Raw genomic sequence first — 17252 nt, forward strand, 5'->3', positions numbered from 1 at the left:
GGTATTGAATCATTATTACTGGAGAAAAACCATGAAATAAGATACCTACCACTAAAAACAAATCTCAATTAATTTTTTATTGTTCTACTGTCACTAATTCCTGTGGGTACTCTCATTAAAAATGTATCTTTTAAGGTATTGAATCATTATTACTGAAGAAAAACCATGAAATAAGATACCTACTAATGAAGAAAAATCTCAATTAATTTGTTATTGTTCTACTGTCACTAATTCCTAGGGGTACTTTCACTAATTCCTGTGGGTACTCTCATTAATAATGTATCTTTTAAGGTATTGAATCATTATTACTGGAGAAAAACCTTGAAATAAGATACTTACCACTAAAGACAAATCTCAATTAATTTGTTGTTGTTCTACTGTCACTAACTCCTTGTGGTACTTTCACTAATACCTTGGGGTACTGTCCTGTCACTAATTCCTTATGGTACTGTCACTAATTCCTGTGGATACTCTCATTAATTCCTTGGGGTACTGTCCTGTCACTAATTCCTTGTGGTACTATCACTAATTCCTTGTGGTAGTCACTAATTCCTTAGGGTATTCTCATTAATAATGTATCTTTTAAGGTATTGAATCATTATTACTAAAGAAAAACCATGAAATAAGATACTTCCCACTAAAGACAAATCTCAATTAATTGGTTATTGTTCTTCTGTCATTAATTCCTGGGGGGGGGGTACTATCACTAATTCCTATGGGTACTCTCATTTATAATGTATCCTTTAAGGTATTGAATCATTATTACTGAAGAAAAACCATGAAATAAGATACCTACCACTGAAGACAAATCTCAATTAATTTGTTATTGTTCTACTGTCACTAATTCCAGTGGGTACTTTCACTAATTCCTGTGAGTACTCTCATTAATAATGTATCTTTAAAGGTATTTAATCATTATCAATGAAGAAACTCCACTGAAGACTACCTCCTTCTCTTCAGGTGGAAAAAGAACATTTCCTCAAGGACATGCTCATCCTGAGGTGCCAAGCGACAGTAGCAGCCATCTACTCGGCGGTAGAGGAAGAAGATGCGGCTGTTTACGAGAACGAACCTGTGATTTTGGAGCAAAGGGAGGATTTACTCGAAGGTGAGCAGTAGTTAATGAGTAATGAAGAGAGCAGTAGTTAATGAGTAATGAAGAGAGCAATAGCTAGTGAATAATGAAGAGCAGTATTTGGTGCGTAATGAAGCGAGCAGTAGTTAATGAGTAATGAAGAGATCAGTAGTTAGTGAGTAATGAAGAGAGCAATAGTTAATGAGTAATGAAGAGAGCAGTAGTTAGTGAGTAATGAAGAGAGCAGTAGTTAATAAGTAATGAAGAGAGCAATAGTTAATGAGTAATGAAGAGAGCAGTAGTTAATGAGTAATGAAGAGAGCAGTAGTTAGTGAGTAAGGAAGAAAGCAGTAGTTAATGAGTAATGAAAAGAGCTGTAGTTAATGAGTAATGAAGAGAGCAATAGCTAATGAGTAATGAAGAGAGTAGTAGTTAATGAGTAATGAAGAGAGCAATAGTTAATGAGTATTGCAGAGAGCAGTAGTTAATGAGTAATGAAGAGAGCAATAGTTAATGAGTAATGAACAGAGCAGAAATTAATTAGTAATGGAGAGAGCAGTAGCTAATGAGTAATAAAGAGAGCAGTAGTTAGTGAATAATGAAGAGAACAGTAGTTAATGAGTAATGAAGGGAGCAGTAGTTAATGAATAATGAAGAGAGCAGTAGTTAATGAGCAAGGAAGAGAGCAGTAGTTAATGAGTAATGAAGAGAGCAATAGTTAATGAGTAATAAAGAGAGCAATAGTTAATGAGTATTGCAGAGAGCAGTAGTTAATGAATAATGAAGAGAGCAGTGGTTAATGAGTAATGAAGAGAGCAGTAGTTAATAAGTAATGAAGAGAGCAGTAGTTAATAAGTAATGAAGAGAGCAGTAGTTAATGAGTAATGAAGAGAGCAGTGGTTAATGAGTAATGAATAGAGTAGTAGTTAATGAGTAATAAAGAGAGCATTAGTTAATGAGTAATGAAGAGAGCAGTAGTTAATAAGTAATGAAGAGAGCAGTAGTTAATAAGTAATGAAGAGAGCAGTGGTTAATGAGTAATGAAGAGAGCAGTAGTTTAATGAGTAATAAAGAGAATTGTAGTTAATGAGTAATGAAGAGAGCAGTAGTTGATAAGTAATGAGGAGAGCAGTGGTTAATGAGTAATGAAGAGAGCAGTAGTTAATGAGTAATAAAGAGAGCAGTAGTTAATAAGCAATTAAGGGAAACTAGTTGTTTTTTGTATTGACGTGACGAAAAATAATTTTTGGATAAGCCTTTTATTGTTATTTTGCTTTCTTGTATCTTTTATTTATTTCCTTATTTCCTTTCCTCGCAGGACTAATTTTTCCTGTTGGAGCCCTTGGGCTTATAGCATCTTGCTTTTCCAATCAGGGTTGCAGCAAGTGATAATAATTAAAACATATTTACTGATTAATGGGGAAACTCTATTGTTTGGACAAAAGTACTCTTTAAGCAAGTTACTGGACCACTGTTGTTAAAAAAATGTTTGTTCGTATTAGATCGTGCTCTCGCATGAAGGCAGCCCGTAAAAATTAAAGAAATGTAGCTTTTAAGGTATTCCATCATTGTTACTAAAAAAAAAAGAAAAAAACATGCAATAAGATATATACCACAGATGACAAATATCAATACGTTATGAGTAATAGATTATTATTTCAGTCAGGTCGAAATTTTGAAACTGACTTCTGATGTTCTTTTTCGTTAGGAATAAAATGATTTCGTTAAATGGAAGAGGCATCATTTTAATCAAACAAATACGGAATTTTAGAATTATGCCATAACTTCATAACGCTTTGCATTAGTAACCTGTTCTTGGTAATTCTGAATATTTGGTCGTTCTTCTATTTGACGTATAATTATTTTTTTCTTTATCGAACCTGAGATGATACATTACTTGGTGTTTTATGTGGTCTTTCTGGTATCTAAGGTGGTGGTTTGCCCCATGACATAAAATATTCAATTATTATTATAGTGTGCCCGAGTGTACCCTCAAACAAGAGAACTCTAACCCAAGACAGTGGAAGGCCATGGTATTGAGACTATGGCACTACCCAAGACTAGAGAGCAATGGTTTGATTTTGGAGTGTCCTCCTAGAAGACCTGCTGACCATAGCTAAAGAGCCTCTTCTAGCCTTACCAAGAGGAAAGTAGCCACTTGACAATTATTTGACAAAATTGTTTGGCAATCTCAGTGTTGTCAGGTGTATGTGGACAGACGAGAATCTGTAAAGAATAGGCCAGACTATTCGGTGTATGTGTAGGCAAGGGAAAAGTGAACCGTAATTAGAGAGAAGGATCCAATGTAGTACTGTCTGGCCAGTCAAAGTACCCAATACGTCTCTAGCAGTAGTGTCTCAACGGGTGGCTGGTACCTTGGCTAACCTACTACATATATTTGCCTTTATTAAAGTAAAGTTAGACACTAGCTCCTGATTGGCAGTTTGCTCATAGGAAGTACGCTGTTAAAAATATGCCGTAAAAAATATGGTAAAATTCCATGAATAAATATTTCCAGGCATTTACCGTTTCAAAAACGGATATATTGCCGTAAAGGAGAGATATTACGGTCACCAACCCGTAAAAGATAATAATAAAGTAGGGTAAAAATTCCGGTCGCCTGTATTTTACTGAAATACGGCTGAGAACAGTAGATTTTTACGGAGAATTTCCGATTAAAATTACGGTTTTTTTAACAGTGAAATAAACCGCAATTTCAATAGGAAATTCGCCGTAAAGCTATATTGTGCTCAGCCGTATTCCACTGAATATAGGAGACCGTAATTTTTACCCTACTTTGTTATCATCTTTACTGATTGGTGGCGGCAATATCACTCCTATGCGTCAATATATTAGTTTTTAAAACGGGTAAATGCCTGGCAACATTTATTCCTGGATTTTTACCGTTTTTTTTTTTTTTTTTTTTTTTTTTTGGGGGGGGGGGGCAAATTTTTCATAGTGTAAGTCTGCATTTTTTAATGTTATACTTCAAGTTTCCGATTCACCATCGTCCAACGCAAGCTCATCGTAGTAGCCTCTGTCCGAGCATTTGACCGATTCCATACTTCTTCCAGATGTGTTCGACTCATAGACTTTACTTTTACAAAAAGTTTAATTCTTATTTTATTCAAAGCCGTCAGAGAACCTTACGGTCTTTGCGAGACTCACGGTGATGATGGTTTAGTTGTCCTGTTGAATCCAATTTTTTTTTTTTTTTTTTTTTCTTTTTTTTTTTTTTTAGGGGCTATCATTTAGATCCTAGATTTCCAACAGGCAATGTGCACACGAAAGATAATTGAATATTCATGATGGTCATTTAAATATAATTAGTTACTGGCAATACATCACTGACAATGGATATAATACTCTGTGCCGGATTTGACGGTTTTAACGTTGTCTCTGACCCCTGTTCTGCTTTCAGGAAATTAGCATCTATTTCAGACTTTAAATGGAGTTACTTAAATAATTGCTTTTGCAAAAGAAAATAAAAATTAATAATACTTAATCTCATTAACGAAATACATCCATTTCAGCAATATATCATCACTGGAGTTCTTTTGCTTGAGTGTACACTCGGGCACACTATTCTGTCTAATTTCTCTTCCTCTTGCTTTGTTAAAGTGTTTTTAGTTTATATAAGAAATATTTATTTTAATGTTGTTACTGTTCATAAAATGTTTTATTTTTCCTTGTTTCCTTTCCTCGCTGGGTTATTTTCCCTGTTCGAGCCCCGTGGTCATACCATCCTGCTTTTCCAACTAGGGTTGTAGCTTAGCAATTAATAATAATAATAATAATAATAATAATAATAATAATAAAAGCCTTTTTAGGAGCTGACTTTTTACAACTAGAGTAGGCTATTTGATAATAATTACCATGACTAGCTAAGCTACAACCTTAGTTGGAAAAGTAGGACGCTATAAGCTCAGGGATCCAACAGGGAAAATAACCCGGTGAGGAAAGAAAAAAAAAAACATTTTAAGAACATTAACAACATCTAAATAAATATTTCCTATATAAACTATAAAAACTTTATCAAAACAAGACGAAGAGGAATTAGATAGAATAGTGTACCCAAGTGTACCCTCAAGCAAGAGAACTCTAGTGATGAAATATTGCTGAAAAGGATGTTTTAGGTCAGTGAGGTTAAGTATTATTATTATTATTTTTTTTTTTTTTTTTTTTGTGAAAAGCAATGATTTAAGTAATTCCATTCGAAGCCGAAAGTTCCAATTACAGTTTATTGGCAAAGAGCTGTAGCATCATTGTGACGTAATGGTTTCATAACCAATTACGAACGACTTCAGCCGAAAACCAAAGTTTAACTAGGATTTCAGCGGAGTAATAAAGTTACCTTAACGTCCACTGGTATCCTTGTTTGACTGAATACTTCAAATAATGAAGGAAAACTGGCATTACATTTTGTTGTACGTATGGCAAAGGCAGTGACTGGCCCTTCTGGCGTTTCTATTGACAAAAACCCAATTCCTACGGATTGTGTGCAGTGCAATGATGGGTGTGAAGAATTTTATCATTATTTTTCAAGCTGTGGTATTGAACTAGTGTGTGAATATGCTCAAAGACAATTTAATTCTTAAGAAAAAGTGTTGTGATTGCTGTGGAGCTATTTGTAGGATCGACTACAACAGGAACGCCTGTACTACCTGTAGTAGTGACGAAATGTCAAAAGAGAATTACAATCTATTTCGAAATTTGGTATTATTGTAGAAATGCAAGGAACAAACTTTACTAATACAACGCTTCTGTAAAGATTGCCAACACAAAAAAAAACACTTACTGTAGGTGTCAATCATAAGGTAAGGAATTATTTGTGATTTACTTTATCATAATGTAAGGATTTATTTGTGAAAAACTTTTAGTTTGTAACCTGGGAAGGGGGATTCGGGAAGGGCGGGGGTTTTATAACTGTAGAGCGGCCTATTTTCAGTATAAATAGAGTAAATAAATTACAGCTAACGATCTCTTCTTAGATAAAGGTAATTTATCTTTATGAAAGGAATATCTTGTTTGGACATAGAATCATAAAAACTATTTAATTGTTTATGACGTAAATCATCTAATGTTCATGTTGGACAACCTGGAACCCCTTTGACATTGACTTCATCCTCATCAATGACACCAGAACTGACTTTTAAAATTTCCTTTAAACTTTCAATTTAGAATTTTAATTAAACATTAAAACAGGTCATAATTGCGTTTTAGTATTTGAAGAATAAATGTGAATTTTTATGATGCCAGATCTACGTGTACTCGGTTATTTTTTTTCCACGGTTTTGTGAAGGTATTACCCAATTTTTTTTTTTTTATGAAACGAGTCCAGATTACCATCGAATTTTTCACCTGTGATAATTTCTTCCTATTTTTGTCAGAATTATAGCAATGATTTCAAAATATTAAGATCCATCCTCAGGGTTTTAAACTATTAGTAATATGTCTTATGACATGTCTAAATTTAAAAGGAAATTGCTGTGTTTAAGACGAAAGATAACTCATGTACCAGAATAGCCAACCTTGAGAAATCCAAGATATGTTGAGATAGATAAAACGGTTTTATACAAATCGAAAACCAAAGTAAAACTGAAGCAGGTTTTTAGTTTAATCATGTTTCAAATGATGACTGAATTCTGGAAAATCAAATTAATGTTTTTGATGTTGTTTTGTCTATATTTGCTACCCTGCTAGAATTCCTTTATAGGTTGTCGTCTGCTAATAGTTCTTTTTGATAAGAGTTTGTGAATAATTACATATCCTCACCACAACCTTTATGAAGGAGCTAGTTTTTATATATGCAGCTAAAACCTATTTTCAATTATATGAACTACACATGGACCAACCCGTTTTAGTATTTGAAATTTTGCCATTATAAAGAGTTATGAGGAATTATACTTAATAATCTTTTTATGGGCATTTTAGCAAGATGTTGAAATGGTAATTAGTTGTGAATAATTACATATCCTTATCACAGCCTATGTGAATGAGCTCTTTATATATGCCCCTCATATCTAAAGCAATTGTTTACAACACCACGCTCTCCATTTACTCCAAAATAATGCAATCCTGTAGTTCTCATCTTCTTGCACAGTAAATAGGTGGTTATCTAAATTCTAGGAAAGCAATAATTAGCACGATATGTTGAGGAAGGGGGAAGGGGTTATAAAAAGAAAATTGCTCGGTTTCCTTACTAAACGACTTGGAACTGACATGTCAACATAGTCAACCAAACAGAATTCGTGATCCCAGCGTACATTTGATATACTGTATATTCAAAATATACTTAATCAAAAATTGAGTGATTACTGAAAAGTGTTACCATTTGTAAATTGCATATTTTTTGGACACTTTTGAGTTATCAATCCATTTTTAATTAAGTATATTTTGAATATACAGTATATCAAATGTACGTTGGCATCACGAACTTTTGATTGGTTGACCATGTTGACATGTCAGTTCCTAGTCGTTTAGTGAGGAAACCGAGCTGTTTTCTTTTTATAACCCCTTCCCCCTTCCTCAACATATCTTAATAATTATTGCTTTCCCAGAATTTAAATAACCACCTAATTACTGTGCAAGAAGATGAGAACTGCAGGATTGCATTATTTTGGAGTAAATGGAGAGCGTGGTGTTGTAAACAATTACCATATCTAATTATATGAACTAGATATGGATCAACCTGTTTTATTGTTTGAAATTTTGCCATTATAAAAAGTTAAAAGAATCTGATGTTGACATCCCTCTACATTAGGGGAGTAGGGGTGGCAAACCTTTCGACTTTATAAGAAGATGAATTATACTTGATAAATCTTTTTATGGGCATTTTAGCGAGATGTTGAAATGTTAATTAATTTTCATACTAATTTTCCATTATTATACTATCCAAAATAACTATTATCTCCTCATTATAGAATATTACCTCCACTTAAAGTATTTGCTATTCTGAATCCCGTCTGCTATACCAATGTAATTTTGCCCGAACAATAGTCGAGAGTACCCTCTAAGATTTGTTACATCTGTCATGACACTGCTAATTTTGGTATTTCAATAATATATTTCATTTTTATTTGACTACATTTATGCACATACATGTGTGTGAGACATTTGTAAGGTATTTAAAAAAAAATTAATATAATAGTTTCTTTGCCGATGGACTACATTTTCCCCTGTTTGTAAAGGTGCCAATAGATGGCCTCAGTGAGGGTTTTTTTAGAGTAAAATACTGGAAATAATCCAGTTATGAGGAACATATGGGGCGCTTCATCTCTAATGGCTTAGCCGATAGGAACACACCATTTCGGCAATAGCCAATAGGAACACGCCATTCTGATACTGTTAGCGAAAAGTTGTTAATTCAACTACCTAAAAGCTCAAAAAACAATTCGTCTAATGACATAGTAAAATCTTATTTAGATAGATCATTGGGTCTTATAAGAGTAGAAACACTTTAAATATAAACGTTTCTTTATGTATCAGTTATTTGAATTATTTAAATTGACAGAAGGTCAAGCAATGCTCATAATTAAAATCTTTTATTGCAGCCGAACAGTCAAAAGAAAATTCCACCCTTATATTTTATATCGATTTATCAAGTTTTTTGAGTTTTATAAGCATATATCAGTCAAATCTTTTCAGTTTATTATATGGTTGATAGTAATGCAAAATTTTAAATGAGATTTTTATTTATTCTAATTTTAGTCAGAAATTTTTTTTACCATTTAAATAAAAATTTTGGCATAGTTATTGAAATATGTTGAAACGATGCAATAAATACTTAGTGAAGTGTTTAATTTGTATATATATATATATATATATATATATATATATATATATATATCTATGTGTGTATATATAAATTATATATATGTATATATAAAATATATATATATATATATATATATATATTCAAATAAGCCATATATATTTTTGATATATTAATGTCTGAATTCTCTTAACGACCTCGGGATCAGAGCCCCAGGCGAAATCACACAAAGACAAGAGCTTGGCTCCGGCCGGGAATCGAACCCTGGTCGGCAAGCTTATATAGACAGTGACTAACCCATTCTTCGTGTGACTAACCCATTCTTCGTGGCCGAATGGGTTAGTCACTGTCTATATAAGCTTGCCGACCAGGGTTCGATTCCCGGCCGGAGCCAAGCTCTTGTCTTTGTGTGATTTCGCCTGGGGCTCTGATCCCGAGGTCGTTAAGAGAATCCAGACATTAATATATCAAAAATATATATGGCTTATTTGAATATGAAAAACACGTAAAAATGTGCAAAATTTATCATATATATATATATATATATATATATATATATATATATATATATATATATATATATATATATATATATTTAACGACAGTGCTGGGGATTAATCTCTAGAATAGGAACAAAAATTGTAACAGACCAAAAGATTTGTAAATATGACATCTTAGAAAACTAATGCCCTTTCAAGCCTGGAAGAGCCATTGCTGGAAGGAAAGACATGATACTCGAAGCTACTACAGAAAGACGAACTCGAAGCCACTAGAGAATGGCAAACTGTGCCGCAGAAAGCAAACACGGGTCACTTCTTATAAATATTCCAAGAAGAGTAAAGAATGTAGAGGAATTTATGAATGCCATTAGTGATGCCTTGTGATACTTTAGCTGAAGAGGTCTTCAGAGAGGCTTTTTTTTTTATATCATCGGCCTTCTATTCAATATCAATGGGAGACACTATTTGCCCAATTTCCAATGTCCTCTTTGAGGATGTTGACCCAAGATATGAAAGTCTTCTCGTGTGAATTTTTAAGTCTCTCTCTCTCTCTCTCTCTCTCTCTCTCTCTCCTTTGACTTATGAGATAAAATTGTCAGGTTATCTTCATCTTATTCTTAAGTTTTTCACTTAGTCAAAAACTTTACATTTTACACTAAGAAATTTATATACCTTTTGATTTTAATTGCATTTCCTTATTTTCTTTGGGTCTAGGTCTAGAAGTCGACATAGGATCAACGGTCTTATTGGTTCTCTCTCTCACTCTCTCTCTCTCTCTCTCTCTCTCTCTCTCTCTCTCTCTCTCTCTCTCTCTCTCTCTCTCTCTCTATCAGAAATGTATATACCTCTTTGAATTATGAGATAAAATTGTATGGTTATCTTCATCTTATTCATTCTTAATTTTTTCACTTAGTCAAAAACATTGAATCTTACACTTAGAAATTAGTATACCTTATTATTTCAATTTAATTTTCTTATTTTCTTTTGGCCTCGTCTAGAAGTCGACAAAGGATCAACAGTCCTACTGGTTTACTTTAATTTAGATAAAAGTACAAGTAAAATTAAATATGTATAATATTAAAGCTATTTTTAAACCACCCGATTATTTTTTTAAACGAAAAAGACGTTACATGTATTTCAAATACCAATATAAACAATATGTTCTCAAAACTGCTAGAACACTTCGTTTTGTGTTTATTATATAACAAATTTTCACATTTTAAAAGAGCATATCTTCTTCGTTTAGTGTTTATTATATAACAAAAATTTTCACATTTTAAAAGAACATGTCTTCATTTAGTGTTACTATATATCAGAAATTTTCAAATTTCTTAGAACAAAGAGCTTTGTTTTAATTGTAATATAAAGGAAATGTTAAGCTTCATGAAATTTTGATACTAAAATGCCTTCAACTGCAGATGTTTTATTGTTTACATTGATGAACTGAGAGAACAGGTTTAAAATTTTGTTGGAATCAACATACGTAGATATTTCGTCATCCTGAACGACTCGCGAAAAGAGGTTCATTTGCCAAATACAAAATTTTATCATTAAAGGAAACATACTATAAACTCGACAGGTCTAAGGAGAGTTTCTAATTGGAAATAAAAAGAAATATTTAGAAATTACCAGGTAAGACTTTCAATTCATAATTATAATGATAGCACTATATATATGGTAGGATATATATATATATATATATATATATGTATATTATATATATGTATATATGTATATATATATATATATATATATATATATATATATATATATATATATGTATATGTATATATATATATATATATATATATATATATGTATATATATATATATATATATATATATATATATATATATATATATATGTGTGTGTGTGTGTGTGTGTGTGTGTACATGTGAACATATGTATGCTGTGGGAATTTCTTTATTTGGCTTAACTGATATTATTATTATTATTATTATTATTATTATTATTATTATTATTATTATTATTATTATTATTATTATTATTAGTTTGTACAATAAATAAAAAAGAACTTGACAAGACATATTACTTCTTCTGAAGAATTAAGCAGAGAGACTAGCCATCCAAAGCTTAGAGAAAGTTCCATATTCAATAACTACGACAAAGAAAGCTCATTGTATGGAAGAGGGTCTACATCCAAAAAATAATGATAACGATATTAGTTTTAAATCATTATTGTTTTTATTAATCATGTTCAGCAAGATAAAAAGAAAAAGCTATGAAATATCGGCTATTTAACTTTTCATAGCTCCTAGGTAACTAATAATGATAATGATAATAATGATAACGATAGAAATGGTGATAACAGTGGAAGAAGTTACATAGAAAGCCTCTAAAGTCTAAGCATTGAATTGCAGGAATGGAAATCGATCGCCTCCCTGACTTACAGTACGTTCCAATGGCAGTAATAACAAATGTATGCATATCATTATATTTTGTACCCAATATTCTGTTTGTGCTCTGGCGTACCGTTTCATATTCAAGTCTGCCGAAACACCAAGAATCTACACCCACATTTCAAAGGCTGTGTACTTTACATTCTCATCGCATATGTCAAAATAGTAAACAGAGGAGCAAGACTGATAAAAGGTGTCCCACCCCGAAAAACAATCCTATATACTCAAATTTTTTAATGAGGCGCATTTGCAGCGGCTCGCAGCGGTGCCCTTTTAGCTCGGAAGAGTTTCCTGTTATCTGATTGGTTAGAATTTTCTTGTCCAACCAATCAGCGATCAGAAAACTTTTTAGAGCTAAAAGGGCACCCCTACGAGGCGGTGCAAATCTGCCTCACTAAAAAGAATTGTCTATAGCTGAATTATGTTGTCTGCCTATTAAAGCTAGAATAGAGTTTAAGTTATATTCAATAGCCCATCAAGTTATCAGAACCATACATCAAAAACACATAAGAGAATTACTACATATCGCGCAGCTAACCAATCGTGTCGACATAAGAATAGTAACAAATGGTTTCAAATTATTTGAACCAAGATGTATGTCTACTGTAGGTTTTTGAGCTTTCAAATATGCGGCCCCAAGACTACATCAAGCTCCCATTAAACATCTAGTGAAGATTTTCCTGTTTTCTAAGTGCTTCGATAATGTGAATAAGAACAGTGATACTCTAAATACCTAGGACTGTATACGACAAACCGCAAACAGATCATTTAGGTCCATCATGTGATAGGATCCGGTGGTAGCATCCTTGCCTAGTGATTGCCCGACTGGGGTTCGAGTCCCGCTCAAAAGTTCCTTTGGTCGCTGCAACCTCACCATCCTTGTGAGCTAAGGATGGGGACTTTGGGAGAGCATGTAGGTCTATCTGCTGAGGCATCAGCAGCCATTCCCTGGCCCTCCTTGGTCCTAGCTTGAGTGGAGAGTGGGCTGGCTTTGGTGCTGATCATATGTAATATGGTCAGTCTTTAGGGCATTGCCCTACTTGATAGGGCACTCTGCCATTCATGAGTGGCCTTTAAACCTTTAAAGTAAAGTAAGTAAATTAAGATGATTATTCTGGTTAGTAGTGACAGCATTCACCTTCTTACAAACTATGGAGAGGAAATCTTGTGATACATAGTTAATACAGTATATAGCCTATGATAATAATCCAGTATGGAAAAATTCAGTAAAAAATGTTTCTTTGCTTCATAGTTATTTTTGTCTTTCATTAGTTTGAGTCTTTGAGTTAAAAACCAGTCAATTGAAGGGTTATATTTGCTTTAGGGCGTAAAATTCTGGCACACTTTGGATTAAAAGTTATGTTTTCTATTCAGTAAAAAATTAATCCTACGCTCTCTCTCTCTCTCTCTCTCTCTCTCTCTCTCTCTCTTCTAGTACACCTAGGATTCAAAGTTGTTTCCTATTCAATGGAAAATTAACCCTACGCTCTCTCTCTCTCTCTCTCTCTCTCTCTCTCTCTCTCTTCTAGTACACCTAGGATTCAAAGTTATGTTTCCTATTCAATGGAAAATTAACCCTACGTCTCTCTCTCTCTCTCTCTCTCTCTCTCTCTCTCTCTCTTCTAGTACACCTAGGATTCAAAGTTATGTTTCCTATTCAATGGAAAATTAACCCTACGCTCTCTCTCTCTCTCTCTCTCTCTCTCTCTCTCTCTCTTCTAGTACACCTAGGATTCAAAGTTATGTTTCCTATTCAATGGAAAATTAACCCTACGCTTCTCTCTCTCTCTCTCTCTCTCTCTCTCTCTCTCTCTTCTAGTACACCTAGGATTCAAAGTTGTTTCCTATTCAATGGAAAATTAACCCTACGCTTCTCTCTCTCTCTCTCTCTCTCTCTCTCTCTCTCTCTTCTAGTACACCTAGGATTCAAAGTTGTTTCCTATTCAATGGAAAATTAACCCTACGCTTCTCTCTCTCTCTCTCTCTCTCTCTCTCTCTCTCTTCTAGTACACCTAGGATTCAAAGTTGTTTCCTATTCAATGGAAAATTAACCCTACGCTTCTCTCTCTCTCTCTCTCTCTCTCTCTCTCTCTCTCTCTCTTCTAGTACACCTAGGATTCAAAGTTGTTTCCTATTCAATGGAAAATTAACCCTACGCTTCTCTCTCTCTCTCTCTCTCTCTCTCTCTCTCTCTCTCTTCTAGTACACCTAGGATTCAAAGTTGTTTCCTATTCAATGGAAAATTAACCCTACGCTTCTCTCTCTCTCTCTCTCTCTCTCTCTCTCTCTCTCTCTTCTAGTACACCTAGGATTCAAAGTTATGTTTCCTATTCAATGGAAAATTAACCCTACGCTTCTCTCTCTCTCTCTCTCTCTCTCTCTCTCTCTCTCTTCTAGTACACCTAGGATTCAAAGTTGTTTCCTATTCAATGGAAAATTAACCCTACGCTCTCTCTCTCTCTCTCTCTCTCTCTCTCTCTCTCTCTCTTCTAGTACACCTAGGATTCAAAGTTATGTTTCCTATTCAATGGAAAATTAACCCTACGCTCTCTCTCTCTCTCTCTCTCTCTCTCTCTCTCTCTCTTCTAGTACACCTAGGATTCAAAGTTGTTTCCTATTCAATGGAAAATTAACCCTACGCTTCTCTCTCTCTCTCTCTCTCTCTCTCTCTCTCTCTTCTAGTACACCTAGGATTCAAAGTTATGTTTCCTATTCAATGGAAAATTAACCCTACGCTTCTCTCTCTCTCTCTCTCTCTCTCTCTCTCTCTCTTCTAGTACACCTAGGATTCAAAGTTGTTTCCTATTCAATGGAAAATTAACCCTACGCTCTCTCTCTCTCTCTCTCTCTCTCTCTCTCTCTCTCTTCTAGTACACCTAGGATTCAAAGTTATGTTTCCTATTCAATGGAAAATTAACCCTACGCTCTCTCTCTCTCTCTCTCTCTCTCTCTCTCTCTCTCTCTCTTCTAGTACACCTAGGATTCAAAGTTATGTTTCCTATTCAATGGAAAATTAACCCTACGCTCTCTCTCTCTCTCTCTCTCTCTCTCTCTCTCTCTCTCTTCTAGTACACCTAGGATTCAAAGTTATGTTTCCTATTCAATGGAAAATTAACCCTACGCTTCTCTCTCTCTCTCTCTCTCTCTCTCTCTCTCTCTCTTCTAGTACACCTAGGATTCAAAGTTATGTTTCCTATTCAATGGAAAATTAACCCTACGCTCTCTCTCTCTCTCTCTCTCTCTCTCTCTCTCTCTCTCTTCTAGTACACCTAGGATTCAAAGTTATGTTTCCTATTCAATGGAAAATTAACCCTACGCTTCTCTCTCTCTCTCTCTCTCTCTCTCTCTCTCTCTCTCTTCTAGTACACCTAGGATTCAAAGTTGTTTCCTATTCAATGGAAAATTAACCCTACGCTTCTCTCTCTCTCTCTCTCTCTCTCTCTCTCTCTCTCTCTTCTTGTACACCTAGGATTCAAAGTTGTTTCCTATTCAATGGAAAATTAACCCTACGCTTCTCTCTCTCTCTCTCTCTCTCTCTCTCTCTCTCTTCTTGTACACCTAGGATTCAAAGTTGTTTCCTATTCAATGGAAAATTAACCCTACGCTTCTCTCTCTCTCTCTCTCTCTCTCTCTCTCTCTCTCTCTTCTGTACACCTAGGATTCAAAGTTGTTTCCTATTCAATGGAAAATTAACCCTACGCTTCTCTCTCTCTCTCTCTCTCTCTCTCTCTCTCTCTCTCTTCTTGTACACCTAGGATTCAAAGTTGTTTCCTATTCAATGGAAAATTAACCCTACGCTCTCTCTCTCTCTCTCTCTCTCTCTCTCTCTCTCTTCTTGTACACCTAGGATTCAAAGTTGTTTCCTATTCAATGGAAAATTAACCCTACGCTTCTCTCTCTCTCTCTCTCTCTCTCTCTCTCTCTCTCTTCTAGTACACCTAGGATTCAAAGTTGTTTCCTATTCAATGGAAAATTAACCCTACGCTCTCTCTCTCTCTCTCTCTCTCTCTCTCTCTCTCTCTCTTCTAGTACACCTAGGATTCAAAGTTGTTTCCTATTCAATGGAAAATTAACCCTACGCTCTCTCTCTCTCTCTCTCTCTCTCTCTCTCTCTCTCTCTTCTTAGTACACCTAGGATTCAAAGTTATGTTTCCTATTCAATGGAAAATTAACCCTACGCTTCCTCTCTCTCTCTCTCTCTCTCTCTCTCTCTCTCTCTCTCTCTCTTCTAGTACACCTAGGATTCAAAGTTATGTTTCCTATTCAATGGAAAATTAACCCTACGCTTCTCTCTCTCTCTCTCTCTCTCTCTCTCTCTCTCTCTCTCTCTCTCTCTCTCTTCTAGTACACCTAGGATTCAAAGTTATGTTTCCTATTCAATGGAAAATTAACCCTACGCTCTCTCTCTCTCTCTCTCTCTCTCTCTCTCTCTCTCTCTTCTAGTACACCTAGGATTCAAAGTTGTTTCCTATTCAATGGAAAATTAACCCTACGCTTCTCTCTCTCTCTCTCTCTCTCTCTCTCTCTCTCTCTTCTAGTACACCTAGGATTCAAAGTTGTTTCCTATTCAATGGAAAATTAACCCTACGCTTCTCCTCTTCTCCCCTCTCTCTCTCTCTCTCTCTCTCTCTCTCTCTCTTCTGTACACCTAGGATTCAAAGTTGTTTCCTATTCAATGGAAAATTAACCCTACGCTTCTCTCTCTCTCCTCTCTCTCTCTCTCTCTCTCTCTCTCTCTCTCTCTCTCTCTCTCTTCTTGTACACCTAGGATTCAAAGTTGTTTCCTATTCAATGGAAAATTAACCCTACGTTTATCTCTCTCTCTCTCTCTCTCTCTCTCTCTCTCTCTCTTCTTGTACACCTAGGATTCAAAGTTGTTTCCTATTCAATGGAAAATTAACCCTACGCTTCTCTCTCTCTCTCTCTCTCTCTCTCTCTCTCTCTCTTCTAGTACACCTAGGATTCAAAGTTGTTTCCTATTCAATGGAAAATTAACCCTACGCTTCTCTCTCTCTCTCTCTCTCTCTCTCTCTCTCTCTCTTCTAGTACACCTAGGATTCAAAGTTGTTTCCTATTCAATGGAAAATTAACCCTACGCTTCTCTCTCTCTCTCTCTCTCTCTCTCTCTCTCTCTCTTCTAGTACACCTAGGATTCAAAGTTATGTTTCCTATTCAATGGAAAATTAACCCTACGCTCTCTCTCTCTCTCTCTCTCTCTCTCTCTCTCTCTCTTCTAGTACACCTAGGATTCAAAGTTGTTTCCTATTCAATGGAAAATTAACCCTACGCTTCTCTCTCTCTCTCTCTCTCTCTCTCTCTCTCTCTTCTAGTACACCTAGGATTCAAAGTTATGTTTCCTATTCAATGGAAAATTAACCCTACGCTTCTCTCTCTCTCTCTCATCTCTCTCTCTCTCTTCTTCTAGTACACCTAGGATTCAAAGTTATGTTTCCTATTCAATGTAAAAATTAACCCTACGCTT

The 17252-nt window shown here is 34.8% G+C and overlaps 1 protein-coding gene across 1 annotated transcript in view; it reads left to right on the forward strand.

Moving 5' to 3' along the window:
- LOC137655519 (uncharacterized) overlaps nucleotides 1-17252 on the forward strand; it is a 213386-nt gene that overhangs the window by 179049 nt on the left and 17085 nt on the right. The window contains exon 7 of the mRNA XM_068389417.1: nucleotides 961-1108. Within this exon, the coding sequence (XP_068245518.1) occupies nucleotides 961-1108 (148 nt within the window). The remainder of the gene's footprint in view (nucleotides 1-960; nucleotides 1109-17252) is intronic.

Source organism: Palaemon carinicauda, chromosome 16 (genome assembly GCF_036898095.1).
Source record: "Palaemon carinicauda isolate YSFRI2023 chromosome 16, ASM3689809v2, whole genome shotgun sequence".
In the NCBI taxonomy this organism is placed as follows: Eukaryota; Metazoa; Arthropoda; class Malacostraca; order Decapoda; family Palaemonidae; genus Palaemon; species Palaemon carinicauda.